The sequence below is a fragment of the Echinops telfairi genome, unplaced genomic scaffold (genome assembly GCF_000313985.2).
Source record: "Echinops telfairi isolate 266 unplaced genomic scaffold, ASM31398v2 ScPeMD7_7463;HRSCAF=8501, whole genome shotgun sequence".
In the NCBI taxonomy this organism is placed as follows: Eukaryota; Metazoa; Chordata; class Mammalia; order Afrosoricida; family Tenrecidae; genus Echinops; species Echinops telfairi.
The window spans coordinates 1,885,579-1,904,728 of NW_022111363.1; the positions used below are offsets into that span (position 1 = coordinate 1,885,579).

Below are 19,150 nucleotides of genomic sequence, written 5' to 3' on the forward strand. Positions count from 1 at the left end.
CAGCTCACGCATGAAGAGGTGGATTTCTAAGTCTGACTTAGGGGCAGCTCACGCGTGAAGAGGTGGATTTCTCCAGAGGGGTTTTAAGGGTGTTGTTTGGGGAAGCAAATTGCCAAGATTGTCTTCCAAGGCACCTCTGGGTGCTCAAATGTGTGCACAATCCAGGGACTCCTCCCGAATACTGCTTCTAGGTTAATCTCTTCAAAGCACAATTTTGATTTAAACCATCCCCAATTTACAACCTTCTGATGCTCCTTGTTTTCTACCAAGTGTGTCAAGAGTCTTTTGGGAGGACCATTAAGCTCCTCCAAGCTAGTGTTATGGAGCTCAGGTGGCACAGCTGGTTGAGCACTGGGGGGAGGGGGTGGCTAACTGTAATGTCAGTGGTTCAAAACCACCTGTCCCCTGGTGGGAGAAAGATGAGGCTGTCTGCCCCCAACAGCTCTAGTCTCAGAAACCTTATGGAACAGTTCTACTCTGCCCTATAGGGTGGCTAAAAGTTAGAACTGGCTTGACGGCAGTAGGTCTGGTCTGGTTTCTTAATCTACTGTTAATCTTTCTTTCAGTCCTTTCTCTTACTTAGCTACACAAAATTTCCACTCTAGGCCACTAAGGAGTGTCACCATTCTACAGTACACTGTACGCATTTCTGCCACTGTTAGGCTGATCTGTCTTAAAATGGTATCCCTTTCCCAAAGTATTTCAGATGCCACTTCCATAAATCCTCATGATTGATCCATTGGAGATAAGCTCTCCTTCCTCTAAAACCTAATCATTTGCTATTTATACTACTCATGAGCTTTATTTATACATAAGGGACCTTTATTATAATGCACAGACAAGCTTTATCTGCTTCATTAGCATCTGTACTACTTAAAGATGGGACTATATTGTATTAGCTCTGGAGTCTATAGACAGTCTATGAGAAAAGCGTGGCCGACGAAATGCCACCCACAAACACACGTGAAGAGAACTCATCTCAAAAGCAGGACTCACCATGGAGGTGTCCAGACTGAGTGTGCTTCCCAGCCTAGGCACATCTGCCCTGGGTTCCGATTGTGAGGGCAATGAAAATGGAAGGGAGTGCCGGTTGGTTAATTCTCGTCCTGTCCAGGGGTCACTAGGGCTTGGGGATGCTACTGGTACTTTAGGGATTGGCCGGGGCAGCCACGACTCTCCAAGACGGCTGGAGGGGACAGGAGGCAGTTTATCCCTGGACGGACAATCTCCTGGTGTACAAGGCAGAGGACGTCTCTGAGGCCGGGTGTCTGCGCCAACGGAATACGGTCTGTCTGGAGGGGGTGGTGGTGGAAGGTCTCGAAGGGTGGGAGGTATTGGTAATGGTTTGTCCTTATGGAGGGAGCCAGCCGCAGCCTGTGGTAACATGATGGAAGTGCATTAAGGCCCACTACTCCACAAAAAAGACCGAGGATGTGGCAGAAATGGATGCTGCTTTACCTTTGAAGCTGTTCCAGGACCAGAAGCACTTGCAGAAACAGACACTCGCTGCTGCAGCAGGTCAAGTCTTGGTGGCACTGGGGGAAGGGAAGCTTGTGGGGCCACGGAGAATGGAGAAGGAGGCCGTTCCACCTGGAACAAACAACATTTCCTACTAGACCACTCTTGTTTGGGCTAAGAGGTGAACGGTGCGCCCCCCAAATCCACATCCACCTGCAACCTCAAAATGTGACCTTATTTGGAAACAGATCCTTTGCAGACTACATCTGAGTGCATCCTAATTCAATCTGACTGGTGTCCTTACAGAGGGCAGCTGAGCAGGCACACACGGAAGGAAGACAGCCACAAGAAAACGGAGCTAAGTGGGAGATTTGAGAAGTTGTCTAATAATGGTAAGTGCAAAAACCCAATGATCTGATCCATAACCCGCCCTGCCAGGAACACCCCAAGACTTGCCAGCCACAACCAGAAGTCCGCTCGGCTGACATCTCAATGCTGTACTGCTGGCCGGTGGGACTGAGAGCCCATCTGTTAGCGAGAGTGTGCTACAGCAGCCAGAGGAAGCCAACAGATGGGGGCTGGCATCGTTCCACTTCTCTTCCGGCTGCAGGTGGCAAATCTCACATGAACACTGGCTACGACGATCAGTGGACTGGACTTGGGATCACACACACGCCCTGTTTTAAACCTCCGACCCGTCCAAGGTTCTTGCATGTCCCGAGTTACACTTGTGCCACCATAAGAGGGCACTGTCACTCACGAAATGCCTAGCCAATGGCATGCTGTGGGCAACTGTAATTTAGAATTCACGCTCAGATTTCCTTCCTTGCGCTGCTGTTACAGAAAGTTTCCTAGCTGACACTCTTAAAAAGGACCAGCTTTCCACCTCTTCATCTTCAGAGAAAGAGACCAAGCTTTGGATTAAAAAAAAAAACTTGATATTCATCTCAGAAGCTCCCCTGGGAAGACCATGTTTAATGGGCAGAATGAAGACAGAGCACAAGACAACGAATGCTCTACGGGTTATGATGAAAGAGGAAAAAAGTTTAAAAATTATAAAATAAAAATGAACAGTTAAACATGATTAAAAATTATCTTCAGTCCTTCAAAAGAAGTTTTCTCGACTCATTGATAGGGATTAACACTGCTTATCATTTGGCTTTCTAAAAACCAAGTACCAAATTAGAAGAAACAATACATTTCCATTTCCCTGTCTGAGCAGGGTGATGAATAGCTGAGAAGCTTGCCAAAGTGACAGAGAGTAATTCCTACAAAATGCTACTTTGCCTTTGCCTTCCCTACAGGAAGCAACACTGACCGAGCACAGGCAAGTCTGCAGTATGAGCACTCATGTAAGAAGACAGCAACCGCAACCAGCCTGTATGAGCGCAGCCCAGAGTGCCGCGGAGAGCAGGCCCTCACCACTGTGAGCAGCAGCTTCCACTCAAGCTTAAGAAAACAGGCTCCCCGTCGGGTCGGCTAACCACACAGCATGGGCGGCCCAACACCAGGATTAGGAACGTCAACATCAAGTCAGTCCCTCAAGGATATACCAGCTTGATTGTTCCTTTTCCATCTACTTAGCCCCCTTCAGACCTGACTTATTAAAAAATACCTTCTAGTGAGTCTCTTCCCTTTTTAGTACCTGAACTCACCAAACCCTTTTGCTCACCATTACTGGCTCAACCACCCTCAGATACTCATCAGTATGAAGACAACAGCTAGCTCAATTTCCTGTTTTCCAATCTCACTCTCTTGTCTGGCTTTCACAAACCTCGCTCATCTGTTCTCCCACAATTCCCAGGAGCTATCACTGGCGTCTAGAGGGGGTCCACCTCCTCAGTATTTCCTGCACATGCTGCAATGCTTCCCGATCCCATGATTCTGTACAAGTTGTCCTCCTCTCAGGTGGCCTTTTCAGCCAATTTTAATTATTCCCACCATCCCTCTGCTTCATTCCTAAGGTGCAGTAGGTGGAGCAAACCCTACCGCCTGGTCCGTGGCTCAACACCCTTGCTTTGTTCACGTATGCCGTTATCCCAGCTTCAAACAGGACTCCAGAAAGAGAGGGAAACCCAGGGGAGAAGAAATGATCGAGAAGAAGGTACCTTTTTGGCACCCGAGGGACACAAACATTTACATTAAAAGGGTCCCTGTCCGGCAAGATATGACAAAATACTCATTTATAAACTATCAAGGGCTCATGCGGGAGGGGGGAGCGGGGAGGGAGGGGAAAAATGAGGACCTAATGTCGGGGGGTTTAAATGGAGAGAAAATGTTTTGAGAAACGATGTACAAATGCGCTTTACACAATTGATGTGTGTATGGATTGGGATAACAGTTGTATGATCCCCTAATAAAATGTTAAAAAAAAAAAAAAAAAAAAAAAGGGTCCCTGTCCAACCAGCTCAAAAAAGGGCTGGAAGCTCGTCACAAACAAAAACACCCTTTCCATAAAAAAGCTCTGGAGGTTATACTCCACCAAAACAAAGAAGTAAAACAAGAGAGGAAACAGGGATCACGAAACAGGCACGCTGACAGAGAAGGGAGCCACCAAGTCCTGTGCTGCAGCGGAGAAAACCTCAAGTTGACAGGCAGCGCAGAGTACCTGGGGAAGAACGAGCAGCATCGACACAGAGACCTGGAGTGTCCCTGCATACTGGGCGTTCAGAGTTCGTGGAAAGAACCCATTCCCACCAGTGTTGTGGTAGTTATATCACCTGCTGTCAATTTGAGAGAATTAAGAGTGAAGGGGTAGAGTTTATCCTGTCAGTCAGGTTGTAGCTTGATGACCTCATTTGGAGGCACTAAGGAGATAGACAGCTTGTTGGAAACAGGACACAGAGACTCCCTGTGAGACATCCCTGAGAAGAAGCCACATGGACCTACCCTGATACAGCCAGAGTCCTGGGAGCAGGGGAAGCCACATGGAGGCCTGTACCAGCACTGAAATGTTTACAACGCCACTGGATCCACAAGACTTCCCACCCACTGGCCTGCGATCTTCTTGCATTCCGCATCATTGCATGTGTTTCTGGAGTCTGAAGAGAACTTTACAGATTGGTATCGGACATATGGGATAATATTGGACTTATGGACTTGATCTGGACTGGGCTGGGATGTTTTCTCAGTATTTCATTGCTCTTGTATATAAAGCTCTTTCCTATATACATCTGAGTGTCTACGAATTTGTTTCTCTAGTCCACCCGGACTAACACAAACGTACTAACATACTATATAGTACATCTACTCTATTAAGATATTTTTTATGCCATGAAAAATTGAGAGGATGTTTAAGAGCATAAGACTAGATAGCCTGATTAAGACTAGGTGGGAACTGAAAACTAAGCAAATAAAAATAAACAATTATTCTAGGAAAAGGAAAAAGGTATCTAAGAAAGCAAAAATCATTGTAGTATAGCATATTACTTGGCTTAGAATATGGACTTAGCCAAAACCAAAAGGATCAGCCGCATGGAGTTCATCACCCCGGGGTTTCCCAACTCGCCGGGCCTTTCCCGCGAGATTCTTGGGTAGATTGAACCCCATCCTGTGGGTTTGCCACAAGTTCATTGTTGGCACCACCCGAAAACTCCTTCAATAAACTAGAGAGGGAATATCAGGAGAGGGTCTCAATCATTCTCTACCACCTCAAAGTCAATAGATGGCTAACATGGAGAGGCAATGAAGAGAAAGCAGGGTATCTGTCCACGGTTTAGCAACAGGTAAGAAACCCAAGAAGTGAAAACCCACGTGAGGGCTAGAGAGGAGGGTGTGAAGCAGTGTTCCTCCAGAGTGAGCCATACCGCCCTGGAGGGGTGGGGGGCAAGGTGCTGGAACGAACCATGGGCAGCAAAAGCAGGAACCTACACCGACTTTATCCTGGATTATGGGCTATAGCACAAAACTTTTTCATTGCCAAGTGAGGTGCTGAGCGATATTCATTCTGAAAAGGGCAGTAAGCCAAATACATTTTGGGAACTTCTGCTACAAAGCTTGTCACCCCTCCTGCCCCTTAAAGCCCTGCAGTCGTCAGACTTAACTTGTAAATCTCATTTTCCATAGAGATGGGCCCTTTGTCCTTGTAGTCTGATGGTTCTAGTTCAAGAATTTGTGTGACTTTTGGTTTTTATTGCGGCAAAACATCATAAGAGTGATGTTTCAACCATTTCTCCCATCTCCGACTTCTTGCCTGTGTCTGCCTTTTCTTTCATCCTCTTTTCTAATCTATTCCTGCCTTTGGGGCTTTACCTCTGAGCAAACCCCACCCTTGTGATTTCACATGGCTGATGGTTCTAAGGAGCGAGGCTCCATCTTTGTGACCTCCCCTTCCAGACTGAGCATGTGCAGAAGACTGGTGCGAACTCACCAATGAGGTACACTCATGAGTCACCAGTTACCACCCCAAAAAGGCTAGTGGCCCAGGACACCGGTAGCAACTGGAAGTGAGTCCCAGCATGCTCCTTTGCCTGGCTAAGCCAACGAGACCTCCGTTCACCTGGGGCACATCGCGTCTCTTGGTTGCATGGAGCAGCTTTGGCCGTGTGCTCTGTTGCTCTGGATCCTGCACCTAGCATGGCTCTGCCTGGCCTATGATTTATGGGGCTTGCGCTAATAGCCTAATGCCTGGCCTGATTCGCCAGTTTCTGCAGCCTTGCAGTCACAGTGCAGATTTGGTGTGACTGGGGAGGATTCTTCAAACAAAGGTCTGAATTTCAGTTTGGGATTTCCACAACCATGAGAACCAGTTCCGTAATGGTTTGAGAGCTCTGTGTGGCTACTGTAGTGAATTGTAGGACCCTGGGATGGGACGTGAAGGAATATATTAAGGGGAGGAGGAGTGGCTGCTGTCAATGGCAATGGAGTAGTAGAGCATTTAGCAAAGTCAGACATTTGGGACATCTTTAATCTCCACCTTAAGGAGCCTTGGTGGTCTAGTGGTTATACACTGAGCTGCAAACCACAAGGGCAGCAGTTCGAAACCCCAGCTGCTTCGAGGAAGGAGGATGAGGTTTTCTAGGTCAATTCAGCTCTGCCCTATAGGGCTGCTATGCTCGTTCGGTTTTACTCTCCACCTTCGAGGAACCAAGCTTGTTTTAATCTTTCTAAAGGAAATGAATTGAGCAGTCAGTGTCAACTGAACGGCACCTAACAACAACAACGGCCTTTTCTAGATATTCATGTAAGTGGAATCGTATCGATCCCTTTGTGCCTGGGTTACTTCAGTTAGCATGCTTTCATGGTTCAGTCATGTTGCAGTATGATTTAGAATTCCATTCCTTCTTCTGGCTGCTGAAGAACACTCCCCTGTATATGTACATAAGGCCCTCATTTTGTTTGCCTGTCCTACGTTGATGGGACATGGCTTGTTGCCCCTTGTGGAAGCACTTCTTTTAATTAAACGTAGACTCATTCAAATACTCTAGTCATGCGAAGTATAAGGAATAAAGTCCATGAGGGATAAAGACTCCTGAGACAGACAAAAACACCCACACACCTACCATCCAGTCTGGGGCAGTTCTACTTTGCCCTAAGGGGTGGCTCTGAGGCTGAAACAACTCAACAGCAGCAGATTCGGGGCTTTCGGGTTTAAGAATAAGGCCACTGATGTTTTTGTGCACTTGTATTTCCTTAGGGTAACCTTTGGAACGGAACTGTTCATTCAAATTGTGAGGGTTACCTTTTGACAGATGCCAAGTCACCCTTCACAGACACAGGCGGTGCACCCTATACCAACCCTGAGTGCAGTGTCTGTGTCCCCACAGTTTACAAGTCAGTGAAGACAAATGGTCAGTTACGTTTCAAATAAATACCCACAGAAATGAGTGCTTCCCTCCATCTGTTGATAGTTTCCCTAGTCTTCCAAGAGTGATTCATAAATCCTCACCACTGAACAGAGTCATCTACAGACTTCTTTTAGGGGTCAAAGGGTAGCTTCAAAACAAACCAGAAACCTGCTGTGTTGACAATAAAAACCACTGTCAGCTTCAAGAAACTGAGAAGCTGCTGCTCAAATGTCTCTCTCCCTTAAGTACCCATTAGTGGAGGAGCCCAGTAGATGGGGGTAACCACTGGTCTGCCCACGTGGAACCACCAGATGCTCCGCAGGAGAAAGACCAGGCTTCCTCCGCCAGTAAAGAGCTACAGTCTCAGGCAGTGAGTTCTCTAGGGTCACTAGGAGTTGGAATTTACTCGATGGCAGTGAGTGGAGTGGGGTGGGCATTAGTCATCAGGCATCTGTAAATTTATCATGCCTGCTCTGACATCTTTCCAACTCCAAGCCAACACTGAAAGTAACTACTCAGTGTCCAGCTTTGAATAGCGAACTACAAATAAGGCATGGCTCTTGCCGTTTAGGAAGTGACAATGGGAAATACTTCGATAAAATATTACACAGTAACCCGATCTGTGACAGACCATTCACAGGGTCTCAGAAAGACGCGGCCACACTGGGTTAGATTGTGTGAGCTGGGTTAGGTTTAGGGTTAGATTGTGTGAGCTGAGGGTGAGGAAGCAGGGTTCAGGAAGGCAATAGTCCCTAGATGCAGGCGGACCGGCTGAGAAGCAAATGACTACACAGAGCCAGGAGGAACTCCAAGTGGGAGCCAGGAGGGTAGAAGGCGGCAGGGTCTGACTTCCTCTGTTACAGGGGGGTGGGGGTTACGCCATTATTTGCATCATTTGCCCAAGGCTGAGTCTTCTGAAGTGGACATCAGACGTACCTTCTCTTGCCAACTCTTTCACCCATTCCAACACCAACTATTCCTCCCACGTGGCAAATCTCTACCTCTCTATTGGGTTCGACTATTCTAATGACCACACAGAACTTACAGACACTGCACTTGTGGAGTTTATAAGAGAAGTAACAGGCTGCAATTCAAGCTCAAGATAAAATTCTTCCATCAGTACAGCCTTTCCTCAGCTGTGTGCATGGTAGGTCTTTTTCTGCCAAGCGTGCCTCCCTGCCCCAAGTCTGGCCTCAGCCTAACTTGGGCAAGTGTTACAAAGCTCTCTTAGCTCAGCTGATTTAAGTGCCTTGCAGCACAGTATTAGCCCTCCAGTAAGCTTCTAGCTTCTAGCTCTATGGGACAGTTATCCTAGTTCCTCACGGAGGTGTCTCACTCTACCAGCAAGCTTCTTGCTCTGACACTGTGGCAGTTACATAGTCTACTGTCAACTTGAGTCTAGTCTTTCAATCAGGTCGCAGCTTGATGACTTCATTTGGAGGCTTAATGAAGATAAATAGCTTACTGGAGACTGGACACACACTCTCTGAGACATTCCTGTTGACAAGCCAATGGAGCTATGCTGATGGAGACAGAGTCCTGGAGTTGGCCACATGGAGACCCACAACAGCGCTGAGATGCTTCCAATGCCACTTGATCTACAAGACTTTCCACCCACTGGCCTGTGATCTTCCTGCATTCAGCGTTATTGCATGTGTTGCTAATGCATGTGTTACATGAGTCTGAAGAAGAATTTACACTGTTATCAGACATATGGGCTAGTATCAGACTTACAGACTTGATGTGGACTAAGCTGGGATGTTTTCTTAATATACAATTGCTCTTTTATATAAAGCTCTTTCTTATACACTTGAGTGCCTCTCTGGATTTGTGTCTCTAGTCACCCCGGACTCACACACATAACACACTCCACTATCTCTGTAGGCTGGGACGCCCACTGCTCTGCGTCCGACCAGTCTCTTGGGTTCTACTCTACTGCCTCTGCTCTGCTGCTGGTGCATTTCTTGACTACTGCTTCCCAGGATCTCTGGATCACCACTCTCTTGTCTCCTGGTAGAGGAGGCTCAGCAAAGGGGCCTTGCTCGTGTCTAAAGGGCATTCTCTACTTCTGGCTCTTCTTCTGTGATGGTAATGAGATTTCCCCTTTTTTGCCTCCAGGGGGCTCATTTTACGGCTCAATTGTAGGGATAGAAAACTGACATATCCCCAGGTCAGGGTGCCATGACCTTATCTGCACGAAGATACAAGAGTACATACCCCTTATTTACATTATTAGTAAGCTACCAGTCTCCTGGATGAGTCAAAAGCTCCGCACTGGCACAGTCAGACCCAGTCACGTGATGGCAGTGACAGTCTAAACCAATAAAAACCAAAAACGAAACCCACTACTGTCAAATTGATGGCTGCTCATAGCCACCATACAGCAGGATGGAGCAGAAGTGCCCTCTGGGTTTCGAGACTGGTAATCTTTAAGGAACAGACAGCCCAGAGTGGCTGGTAGCTTCAAACTGGTGAACTCACAGTACACTAGCAGGGTTCCTTTAAAAGGTTAGAAGGGTCATATTGAGTGGTTTAGCCTGGTGTGACCATTGAAAAACAACGTGGGGAGGCGTACAGGGCAAATGAGAATGAATGTAGCCCGGTCAGTATGAGAAGCCATCAAAGACTGTGGAGGCTACACTTGTGTAGTCGATCAGTCACTCTGGCAGCAGATAGAATAGATGGTGAACGCCTGTGATAAGCCATGACATAGGAGTCAGAAAGGAAGAGACACACTGGCTAATATCACTGAGATATTTTACTGAACTCCTACTATGTGACAGGCAATCAGGTACTGGCATGAAAGAATGCTGCTTCTGCAACTAGGAAATGTGCCCCGCAAATTAATAAAACATCCAAAACTATCGAATCTATAGCATATTGGAGCCTTTTGTTTGTCCTGCACTTCTGAAAACCATTGCCTCTGCGATGTCAGAGTGGGACCACAGCCTGACCTTTCTTATCTTTACTCAGGCCTTCTGGTTTGCTGGGTTTCCATGTGGTAGCTCCTACCTCCCTCTTACCACTTTAGCTGCATTTATGTGGTTAGTAAGAGTGCCACCTCTCCCCCTGCCCTAACGTTCCTCCGTTGAGGAAAAGAACAGGATCCACCCATTCTAATCACAGTAGCGAAAGAGGGTCCAGTTCTTTGATTTGCTCTGCTTTTCTCCAGCAGGCCACTGGAGCAAAGCCTGAGTCTACGGGGCAGGCAGTAAGAACATGGGCTCTGGAACCAGACTGCGTCTTGGGAAATTCCGTGACTTCTCTGTGTATTGGTCTACCCATCTAGGAAATGAGGTTAAGAAGTGTGCTGACTCAAAGGGTGGTGAGTAAAAGTAGGTAAAGAGCCTAGCATGGCACTGTCACATAGCAATGCTCAGTAACAGTAGTGAATACGCACTCCCTACAGCTTGAATGTCATCAAGTACGCTACTGCTTTAGAACACAGGTAGCTTCTCAGGGATTTCCCATCAGTTTCCTCAGTGGCAGTCTTACCTTCGCGCCAGCCAATTCCTTCATCATAAAGAGAGAGTCGTCCGCTCGCTCATCGTCATCATCATCATAGTTCGGAGAAGGAGCTCCCTCCGCTCCTTGCCGCAAGAGGCTGCCATTTCCTCTAGGATCAAATGGGTCTACCACAATGGGCTCAGTACCTTTAATTTCACAGCGGCAGAAAGGGCAGCCCTGGCCTTCTGATTCCTGCAGAGGAAGCACAGGTAGTAGCAGACACACTGCAAAGTATTGCACACTTTCACTCCCTAGGAAGTGAATTTCTTAGAGATGAAATCATTACAGATCTATCTACCAACCAGCCCTGCTTTTTATCTGTAAAGGACAAAAATACCCAATCCCTCAGAGCCATGGCAAAGCTGAGGACAGGCCTGGCATGGATCCATACCTGCCAGGACGTAAGACAGGAGGTGCACATGAGGTGGCCACAGGGCTCAATCTTTACATCCTTGTCATTTTCAGCACATATTTTGCACAGCTGGAATGTGGAGCCCATCTCACAGTATAATTCATATTGTTCCTTTGAGTAAAAGAAAAAGAAAGAAAATTATGAAACTACTCACCCCATCGCCAACAGTAGTTGAAAGAGTGAATGCAATCATAAATGCTAAAATCAAGAAAACTCCAGATGGAGTGTCAACAGATGTGTTTACATCAAATGCTCCAACAGTGGTGAGGTCTTTCCATGAAACTGGAAGGCCTGTCGTCATGATCCTATTTTAAGCTGCATGATTTAAAGAGAAATCACACAGTTGTGCACCCAGTAAGTGACTGCACGTTAAAGGGCTCCCAGCAACACAGTTGTACTGTCAGTTCTACAGAAAGCCAGATCTCTTACAGGTTACAATGCAAAACGAGATTCACCTGGGTCACTTTGATGTGGTCTTGGGGAGTTGGTTCACAGAGGCCTGTCAGGTCTGGGTTCTGATTTCTTCCATCAGGAAACAAATAGCTGTAAAAAGTGGAACCAGGATTGGAGTTTGCAAATTTTTAAAGACAAATTTGCCAGTGCTTTAACACAGATAAATGACATCTAGGAATTGCCTTATTCTAAAAGGACAACTTTATACCAAGCTTACTAATAATTAAAAAGCAGGATTGGGGAGAGAGGGGATAAAGGGGAGCTGATATCAAAGAGTTTAAGAAGAAAATGTTTTGAAACTGATTGTAGTAGCAATTGTACAATTATGCTTGAACTATATGAATTATAGAATGCTATGACATCTGTAACAGCTCCCAATAAAACGATGAATAAAAATTTTAAAAATAATAATTAAAAAACAAAGCCAAAATTATGAGGGGGTTACCACCCCCCAAAAAAACCCAGAATATTTTCCTCCCAAAGCTATATATTTAAATTTGTTGACAAAACAACCCTATCACCTTCAAAGTACTCTCCATTGCACTTAATACATTCGTCAAATATGTGATTCCATTCTTGGAAACAGTTTTCAAACTCATCTGTTTGGATGACTGCCAGAACCTTCCCCATTATTTTCTTCACCTCTTGTACGCTGTCAAATCGCTGTCCTTTCATGTCCCTCTTCGTTCAAGGAAAGGAAAAGAAGTCGCATGGAGCAATGTCAGGTGAGTGAGGTGCATGGGCAAGAAAGGCATGCTGTTTTTTGCCCAAAACTGGCACACCAAGGAGGCCGCGTGAGGAGGTGTATTGTGGTGGTGACAAAACCAGTCGCCCACCTGCCACAAATCAGGCCTTTTCTGTGGCACACTATTGTACAAAAACTTTTGGGAACCTCTAAAGAGAAAGCTTGACAAACAGTCTGACCCGGTGGAACTCCAAATGCACTACGAGTCGAGTCGAGATTTTCGTCCATTCAGGAAGTTGACAAACGTCCATAACGAGGTTTATCATCAATCGACTTTTTTTGAAACGAGAAAACCACTTGTACACTTGAGTTTTTCCACATAGCACTATCCTTGTAAGCGATGTTCAATATCACAAGTTTCTGCAGCACTTTTCCCGAGCAGGAAACAAAATTTCACAGCTGCACGCTATTCTCTTAATCGGCCATCACAAAAAACGAGGTTCGAGCAAAACTGCTTATATGAAAAAACTCAGTGTGACCAGAGAGAATCTTCTCAGGCAACACCACTGGGTGCTCTAACTTAGAGTGAGTTGCTCGATGCTCACCTAGTGGGGAAAAATACAAAAGCTCCACCCAGCACAATTCCATTTTTGGGGGGGTACCCCTCGTATAGCCTCCAAAAGCAGATATTCCTCCTCCAGGCCACATTGTCACGGGGTTCTCTTTTTCAGTAACAAGCCACAGAGTACCTATTTTAGGCTGTGAGGCCAAATATGGTTTGCTCCATATTCTGCTTGGGCTCTTTGTTTTTAAATTGTCACCAGACGCCACCAAGTTGACCCGGACTCAGGACACTGTAACTGAGAACTAACCCAGAGGGCTTTTGAGACTGTGATCTGAACAGGACAGAGCCAGGCCTTTCTCCAGAGTCACTGGGTACGCTCAAATGGGCAGCTTTTCGTTTACTGGTGTTTAACCTGTTAAGTCACCAAGGCTCTTCATTTTTCTAAATGGCACTTTAAAAGAGTAAAACTCAGTCTCCGCTGTAGGGTTTACAGTGAATGGTCTGGCCTGTGAGCCACTGTTTCCAACCCTTATTTCAATCTATGGGTAACTATAAGATATCAATGTGAATTTAAAATGCATTTGCATTTTGATCAGAAACTTCTTGTTTACAAAATTAAGAGGCACCACCTCAAAGGAAATGTAGGGAGAAGCAAACTATACCACTAAATGCTCCTGCCAGGTACGTTGTGGCTTCATGAGGCAGCTACAGCGTTTGAGGAACAGCGCTTTCAGCCCCAAGATGGATTTTCCTTATCACTTTAAAAGATCAGCTATTTTCATGATATCTGGTCAACTGCTAGTGTTTTTAGTGCTTACCAATTGCTAATCAATTTGACTTGACAAAGGAATAGTAATTCTGGAATAAATGAGAATTTATTCAAAAAAATCACTGGTTACAAGAGTCTGAAGTCTGAATGAAAAAATAAAGTGACGTCAGAGGCAATTGAAGATCACTGAGCTCTGCTACCAGGAGGAGCAGCGAATTGCCCTGAGGCTGGCGAGTTTACTAACTGAGGAAATGTACTGGCAATAATTGGGAAATTTGGGGGGAGCGGGGAGGGAGGGGAAAAAATGAGGAGTCGATGCCAGGGGCTTAAGTAGAAAGCAAATGTTTTGAGAATGATGAGGGCAATGAATGTACAAATGTGCGTTTCATAGTTGATGTATGTATGGATTGTGTTAAGAGTTGTATAAGCCCCTAATAAAACGATTTTTAAAAATTGGAAAATGTTGCCGGCAGATTTAAAAAGATGGTCTCACTACTTTCGCCCTTGCAGTAGTGCAGACCCTCTAGGGCAGCGGTTCTCAACCTGTGGGTCATGACCCCTTTGGGGGTCGAACGGCCCTTTCACAGGGGTCGCCCAATTCATAACAGTTGCAAAATTACAGTTATAAAGTAACAATGAAAATAATGTTATGGGTGGGGGGTCACCACCACATAAGGAACTGTATAAAAGGGTCGCGGCCTTAAGAAGGGTGAGAACCACTGCCCTAGGGGCTTGTCCCCAGTGTTTCCTGACTTTACTGCTCAGTAAATCTGCTGCCCTGCCTCCTCCTTAAGAAAAAATAAATAAAAGTAAGCTGGTGGTGGGAAAAAGGAAAAAGAGCATAAATGCAAAATGATGTTATTTTTTAAAATCAGTGCTTGATTGAGAAATTGAAAACTTCTCGATTTATTTTTCCCCCACAGTTACTAGGAAGCTCAGAGACAATATTAATGCCCAGTGATGGTAAATATATGTCTTCAAACTTAGCATACTAATTTGCTTCCTTACACTGGCATATAGTATCATTTTGAATCTTAAAATCATTTCAATGAAAAGTTGTAATTATAAGGCCCAAATTAGTTTCCTTTTATTTGTTATGTGAAATTACAGTTAGGACTTTTAGAAGTTATGCACTGTCAATTTACTTAAGCTGTTGAAATAGACTTTGAAAAATGCAACAACAAAAAAAAAACCTCTAAAAAATATAAGCTAATTGATGCTAACAGAGAGAAGATGGTTTCGTAGACAAGGGAAGTAGGATGGAGGAAGGTAGTGAGCATTGGGACGACGAGGAGTTAATTATCACAGAGGGAAATCACAAAGGAGCCGGAGGAAGCTTGGTGATGGGAAATGAAAATCTCCTTTAGAGTCCACTGATGGTGTCAAAATTGTATTTGTGTGTGTGCACACGCACGTGTGTGCACAACTACCATTTTGTGTTCTTTTGATATGTGCAGGTTGTGGAATACTAATTATATATTAATAAAGCTGCTTCTATGAAAGTAAAAAAAAAAAAAGGAGTTTACTTGTGGTAACAGCAGAAGCAGCAATAGAGAAAAACAGTTTTACTCAAGGAGTCCCTACTAAAACAAGACCCTATCAATCAATGTAATTTCAATTACCAATATACTTTCCTAGATAAACATAATTTCCAGTAATATATTTCCTGAATCTTCACTTGTAGAGGACACCAGGAATGAACGCATTAAAAATGAACTTATACAGCCCTGAGATTTCTCCTCTGCACAGACAGTAAGCAGTGGTTACTCACAAGCCTTCCCTGAAGCCATCAATCAGTGCTTGGAAGAGAGGTTTATTGTGAGGGATTGTCTGGAGGATATTCCCATCGGCGGTGACATAGCCAATAGCCCATTGGCCCAGACGAGTACAGCTCAGCCGGAAAATGTAACTGAGAACAGAGATAAACAGAAGCTCTCAGACATATGCTGGTACTAGGGTAGGAAGCAAGAGCTGGTCAAAATCAGAAGGCACACCAAGAACAGCAGTCCTCTCCTCCTCGTGTCACTGTCGGAAAGCCATGGGGTCGCTTAGGAAGCGCTTTCTTGGAGGGCACCCAGTGCATGGTGGCCCTAGACTACCATAGCTTTACTATTCTGATGTTCTTTGCTTTTCATGACTTGTGTTGCTCTGGAAGGCAAGGCAAGCCTTGTGAATGAGGCTTATTACAAGTTTTGCCCCATCTGCAAGCTTCATTGTTCATGTAAATCATGCCTAGTCACGTAAGCGTTTTAATCTGTATAAGTCAACAATTCATGTATTGCAGCCTGAAAAACTGGCTGATGCACTTGTAATTCCCTTTTCTCAACAGTGTTTTAAATTCTACACCACTGGCTACATTAATGACACTTCAACAGAATTACCTTATGTTCTATGGGAATGATTTATAATGTTTTCTATTATAAAATGAAAGTGAACCAGAAATGTATATAAATCATAGATATATAAATGGATTTGGGGCTCACACTTAATCGTAGCCCTAATCTAAGAAAAACTAGTTCTTATGACATGGCTCTTGATACTTGCCCTCATGAAGATATCACTGATGGTGTGGGCACTACAGAAAAGTGTGATGACGGCGTCAGCATCTGAAGTCTTAAGCATTTGTCTTCAAACAAGCAGCCGTCTAAGGGAGGAGTCAACTAAGTTCACACAGAAGAAGCACACCAGCCTATGTGATCCAAGGATTATAAATAATAAAATCCAAAACCAGAGGAGGGAATGGTATCAGAGTTTAAATTCTAAACACCCATTTTTAAGAAGACTGTGGATGACAGTGAAAGCCTCAACTCCATTTGCAGGGTCCCCACATGTATGAAGCATCCAGTGACTCCCCTCTGATCGTAGTCCAGGTATAAACAGTCTTGCTATGAAACAGAGAGCATTGTAGTATTGATTATAGCAGATGCAGTTAGGTTAAAATGTAACACCTTTAGTATTTTGTCTCCCTTTTGACCCACTGTAAGTTGTTTTGGTTCATATTTTCTGCTTTCTTTTTGACTGAGGTTCCACTGGTTTTATTTTGTCATTGCTGTTGAGTACTTTTGTTTGTTTCTTGTTTTTGTTTTGTATCATTTTCTGTATCTATGAAATCTAGGATAGGTACATCTATAGAGACAGGAATTAATAATTACATTGGGGCATGGAATACCTAATAACTGGGTTAATAATTACCTTGGGGCATGGCAGGGGAGGTTGGGGAGAAATGGGGTGCTGATAATAAGAACACTAACAACGAGTGCAAGAAAGAAGAAAATGTTCTGAAATTGATAGTGGTGATGATTGCACAACTCTTAATATGACTGAACTATTAAATTGTATGATATGTAAATTATATGCCAATAATAGCTTCTTCAATGACTCCAGACCAAAATCAAATGATCCTTATGTCTAATTCTTAAATGAATTAAAAGCATTTATGAAATCACAGGATCTGATTAGTTAATTCCTCTGAAAAAACAGACATCAACCCTATTAAAGAATTTGGGTATGGAGCGCTAATAAAAAATTTTGTTGCTTGTTTTAGCAGAAGTCGCACAAAGAGTAGGATTCAGGAGATCAAAACCTCTTCGCTTCATGGCACTGACCTCCCAGGCTTATGAATAAACTTCTGGAGTCGGGCTTTCACTTCATCATATGTCAAGAAAGCCATGTACCCGGGATGAGTCACGGCCAGGCTGTTCCAGTTCCGGAGCAGAGAGGACCAGGGCTAAGGAAACAAGACAGCGATCACAGAGAGCCGGCTCAACACACACCGCCACTCTTCAAGTAATGAAGAACAAAAGCAAAAGCAGACCATTTCAACTCTCAGTGAGAAACTGCTGATTTAGTACTACAAAGTCTCCATTACAGTGTCATTCTTGGGAAAGCTAAAGAAGTTTGGGGATATAAAAACCTTGAAAAACTAAAAAGAAACACACACACACACACACTTACAGGGTGAAAGTGCACTATACAAAATGAAAATAAAGAAATGTGAAAGCACGCTAACCCACAGCAGAGGTTAAATGACAAAAACGAACAGAAAAACAGGACGAGGCATACATGTACAACCAGTGATTTCCAAAGACATTTTTATTCGAGTTGACAACAGGTACTCAGTGAAGAAATTGTTAAATTTAGGGGGAAAGTGGTACTGTTTTTCTCCCTCTTGTGTAGCAATAAGAATATATCCATATTACGAATTTAAATGTGGTTTATGGTGAGATGGTTTATGGTGAGATATTCATCAGTGATGGTGAGTGATGGCAATGCTACCTGATTAACATAACTGATACCACAACACTGTAACCTAAAAAAATGGTGAGTGGGCAAAGGTTGTATTTTATATATTTTTTACAATAAAACTACAAGAGAAAAGAATTTCAGTACAATTGGAAAAAATAACAAACATGCATAAATGCCCAATAATAATAGTGAAGATTAAATATGTTCTGCTACACCTTTTTTCTAGAAATTCTCCAACTAGTAAAATGATCATGAAAGAAGAGTAAGATTAGAATGCAAGGGATGTCAAGCAGATTGCAGGGCTATTTTTAAAAAGTATTTGTATACACACACACAAATACATAAAAAAACCAAAATGCACAGGGTAGTTTTAATTTCTACTTGTGGTTCCTAAAAGGAGTAAAAGATACTCTTATAATATGTCAAACTTTCTCCAATTAAAAGGAAAAAAAAGGCTCTTCAGAAAAGTAGTTGAAACTTGTTTAATCAACTCTTTGTAGTCGCCTACCTGGAAGAGTCGCGTAAAGATGTCAAATTCAAACACTGAAATATAATCATTGCAGGTTAGATCAATAGTGGATTTCAGAGCCATGGCCTCCAGCCCAGAGCTGATGGGGTGCACTTCATGCAGAGCCTGGCGAAAGCTCTTCCAAGGGACTATAGTCCTGAGGTGGGGATGGGAGAGAAGGTACAGAGTGAGAGGAGAGAGAGGATTCCGGGCAGTGCTATAAACAAAGAGGGGGGGGGGGTGTCACATTAAGGTTTCATTATCAATTCAATTCTCTTACAGAAGTGAAGCTATATTTTGAAGTAGGAAGAGAAAGAAGGGAGTCAAAAGCTCTACTTCCTAACTTTTTATGACTAAAAAAATGGAGATTTTCCCACCATATTGGAGACACAATATGTCTCCAATCTCATTTCAACTTTCTTCAGCTGTCTGTGCTACTACAAAGGCAATAAAGAAAGATGAGGTAGTTAGTCCTTTTTCTAATATCTGTACTGTGGCCAGAACTTTTCTATCCTATGTTTAAAGGAACTTATGAAATAAAAGACAGAGGGTGGGGCGGGTGAAAGGGATTTGGGGAACAAGCAAGGAATGCAGGAGAGGGAGAGAGCATTAGGACTGTGACAATGTTTATACAAATCTTTTTAAAGGCAATTTACTGTATATACTTGAGTATAAGCCGATTCGAATATCACCCAAGGCACCACAAAAACTGCATTAAAAATGTGCTGAAAGCCTATGCAACCACGAGGTGTCGAAGGGATC

The 19,150-nt window shown here is 44.0% G+C and overlaps 1 protein-coding gene across 1 annotated transcript in view; it reads right to left on the minus strand.

Moving 5' to 3' along the window:
- CBL (Cbl proto-oncogene) overlaps window positions 1-19,150 on the minus strand; it is an 81,485-nt gene that overhangs the window by 21,347 nt on the left and 40,988 nt on the right. Inside the window, exons 4-11 of the mRNA XM_013007276.2 lie at window positions 18,389-18,545; window positions 17,241-17,362; window positions 15,407-15,544; window positions 11,619-11,706; window positions 11,143-11,274; window positions 10,740-10,943; window positions 1,459-1,590; window positions 997-1,374 (exon numbers count right to left, since the gene is read on the minus strand). Coding sequence (XP_012862730.1) covers window positions 997-1,374; window positions 1,459-1,590; window positions 10,740-10,943; window positions 11,143-11,274; window positions 11,619-11,706; window positions 15,407-15,544; window positions 17,241-17,362; window positions 18,389-18,545 — 1,351 coding nt within the window. The remainder of the gene's footprint in view (window positions 1-996; window positions 1,375-1,458; window positions 1,591-10,739; window positions 10,944-11,142; window positions 11,275-11,618; window positions 11,707-15,406; window positions 15,545-17,240; window positions 17,363-18,388; window positions 18,546-19,150) is intronic.